At 53.2% G+C, this 2530-nt stretch overlaps 2 protein-coding genes across 2 annotated transcripts; both read left to right on the forward strand.

Annotated features, from left to right (window-relative positions):
* Positions 1-405: 405 nt before the first annotated feature.
* Positions 406-1263, forward strand: GNI_017800 (hypothetical protein; the record flags this gene model as incomplete). The annotated part of the gene is made up of 1 exon (XM_011130741.1): positions 406-1263. One exon carries the CDS (start codon positions 406-408, stop codon positions 1261-1263), a length of 858 nt encoding a protein of 285 aa, XP_011129043.1.
* A 461-nt stretch (positions 1264-1724) lies between these two features.
* GNI_017810 (hypothetical protein) lies at positions 1725-1927 on the forward strand (the record flags this gene model as incomplete). Its single annotated transcript, XM_011130742.1, has 1 exon — positions 1725-1927. A coding segment is annotated over one exon (203 nt), but the record flags the coding sequence as incomplete, so codon positions are not given.
* Positions 1928-2530: the final 603 nt, after the last annotated feature.

Consider the following 2530-nt stretch of genomic DNA (forward strand, 5'->3'; position numbering starts at 1 on the left):
AATTCGGAACACGCGCGTGCAGTGGTTGCTCGTTTAAGAGAAGCGTACAGCAGCACAAGTGTCTCGCCTAAACCTTGGTTACTAGATGAACATCAGTCTTTCGCCTCTTGGGTGCCAAGCAGCATTTTCGAGGACGGTTTTGGGCTAAGGTCAGCTGTCGCCGTGGCCTATTGGGCTTACTACTTGGAAAAGAGAACTGCAATGTCACCGGCGCTAAGATTGCGGTATCTCGCCGTACTTAGTCGTTGGTATCCGGCACAAGCTTGGGTGCACGCGTGGGAAGAGTGCTGGCCGTCTACAAGAGACCCAAGCCGCATGAGACTGCTAAGGCGTCTCGTTTACACCATATCGTGTTCGCTTGACAGATATCAGTGGGATGCGGACGGATTTGTTATGCGAAGTGCCATGGCTCGGCGGATGATATGGGATATGCAAAGAATCGCTGACCACCTCGTAGACGAAGACGAGACGTCGCGGGAGACTCAGCTGAGAAATTGGACTAACACGATTGTGCAGCAGGCGGCTGAGATCCGTCACGAACGCTACCTCCAAGTATATCGTGAACGCCGAGTCCGTGTGGTTTCCGCTTATTTCTCAAAATTATTGTGTTGGCAAGTACGTTCGGAAGATGAAGCTCGCTTCCCAGTGGGTGAAGATTACGAGTTCGTTCGACTGCCCAGCTTCCGTCGGTGGGTGAGGGTGGAGGAACAGCTCGTCTGTCATTTGGTAGACCTGCTCATCGACCAGCATGTTGCCGACTGTCGTCAGATGGGAAGTCCTCAGACGCGAGAAGATGTTATCTGCAGTCTACGTCGGGAAGAGCGGTTCCGTTTTTCAGCCTCGGAAGAGACCTTCAACCAGCTGTACGATAGGTCTGTACGGGAGACAGCAGCCCGGGTGGCAGCTGAAGAGGCGTACGAGTACGCGTGGAAGGCGAGTTGTAACGCAATCACGCTGGTAAGCGACGTGGCTGCAGCAATTGATGAACCGCTTCTTGTGCCGCCTTCGCCGAGTGTCCCAACCCAGTGGGGGCGTTTCACCGCACGGCCTTTAGATCCAGAGGACTTGATCTGTTCAGCGCCATTTGACGTCCTGCTCACTTCTGAAGACCGAGAAAGGCTACGGAGAACCTTAAGTGATGCGCTCCGGAGTCGTGAAGCCGAGGCGGCAAAGTTGGAGGAACAGGAAGCTTCCCAGCTCTTGTTAAGTCTGGAAGCCATTGTCTGTGGGTGGATTTCATTTTACTTGCGGGAAGATCTTTAACCTGGGGCTTATCTCCCTCCAGACGGACGGACTCGAACCTGGGGTTATCCGATTCCAGGAGGTGAGTGCGGGCGGCTTGTTTACGTCCGGCTGGCATCGCTGCACCAAGTAATGCGCTTCCGGATACACAAAACCGAACGACTGCGCGTACCCGGCTGTGTATCGGGCTGCAGTGTACCAAGCTGCCTCGTTATGCCGGCTGGGTTATGCGGACTGGTTCTTCTATCCACTCTCTGGTTAAGTATCTATCCACCTAGTTTTTCACTTGATAGGGCGGTGGTCCAAAAAAAAACTTATGCGGTGTTTTACGGGTCGGTCGGCTGGTTTCTCGCAGGGCTTCGCCACAGTACTGGCACTTCCCTGTGGGACAAGATACCGGGTTCGATCACAACCGACCTGGCCAGCATGCCCTGCGTGGGCCTTTGTGGCTGGAGGAGCAACTCGCCCGTCGGTTGACCCGGATGCTCATCGATGAACATGCCATCGAAACGTGCACAACATATACTGACATCGTGCGCTCTGTGCTCGAGAAAAAGTCATTCAAATTTTCCGTCTCCAAAGACAGGTTCCGTCACCTCTACGATAAGGCTCTAGATGAGATACTCGGCCGAGTCGTAACTGACGAGGTGTATGACTACGTTTGGAGAGTCACTGTGGTGCAATCGTAAGGCTATACGAGATGTCTGCAACTGTTGTAAGTTGTATCTCCGATGCCTCAACCCGGCCTTTATCCGGTTAAGGTGTCTTCCCACCCCTCAAGCGGTCTTGATCCGTGGAGCAACCTTACATTGTGCTTAAAACTTGAGACCCATGAATTCATTACTTCCAAACCGCCCATATCCGTTTCCAAACAAAGCCACTGCCCTGGCCACCGAGGTTCAAATCCGTTGGCCAACAGGAACGGGGACTCACCAGTAGCTGCATGATTGAAGCGAGGGCAACACTCACCTCACTAGCATCCGTGAAAAGGTAGTACTTGGATCGCATGATAAGCTAAGCCATCCGCTGTTAGCACCGGCACCCAAGATGACCTGGAAAAAAATGCACATAGTTTATCGGTCGAGCCCCTTTGACGCTCCAGCGTGGCGTTGGCAATGTTGGACATTCTCGGAACGCAACCGGGACAGTGGGCTCGGAGGTTATTCTTGCAAGGATTGGCTAAGGACGGTGTGACTCAGGCACTCGAAAATAGTCTTCGGGATCGCGATAATCAGCGAATTCTTGAACGGTTTGAAATGCAGCTGATTCCCGGTNAAGACCCCTCGCC

This window comes from Gregarina niphandrodes, assembly GCF_000223845.1.
Source record: "Gregarina niphandrodes unplaced genomic scaffold scaffold00002, whole genome shotgun sequence".
Taxonomy (NCBI): Eukaryota; Apicomplexa; class Conoidasida; order Eugregarinorida; family Gregarinidae; genus Gregarina; species Gregarina niphandrodes.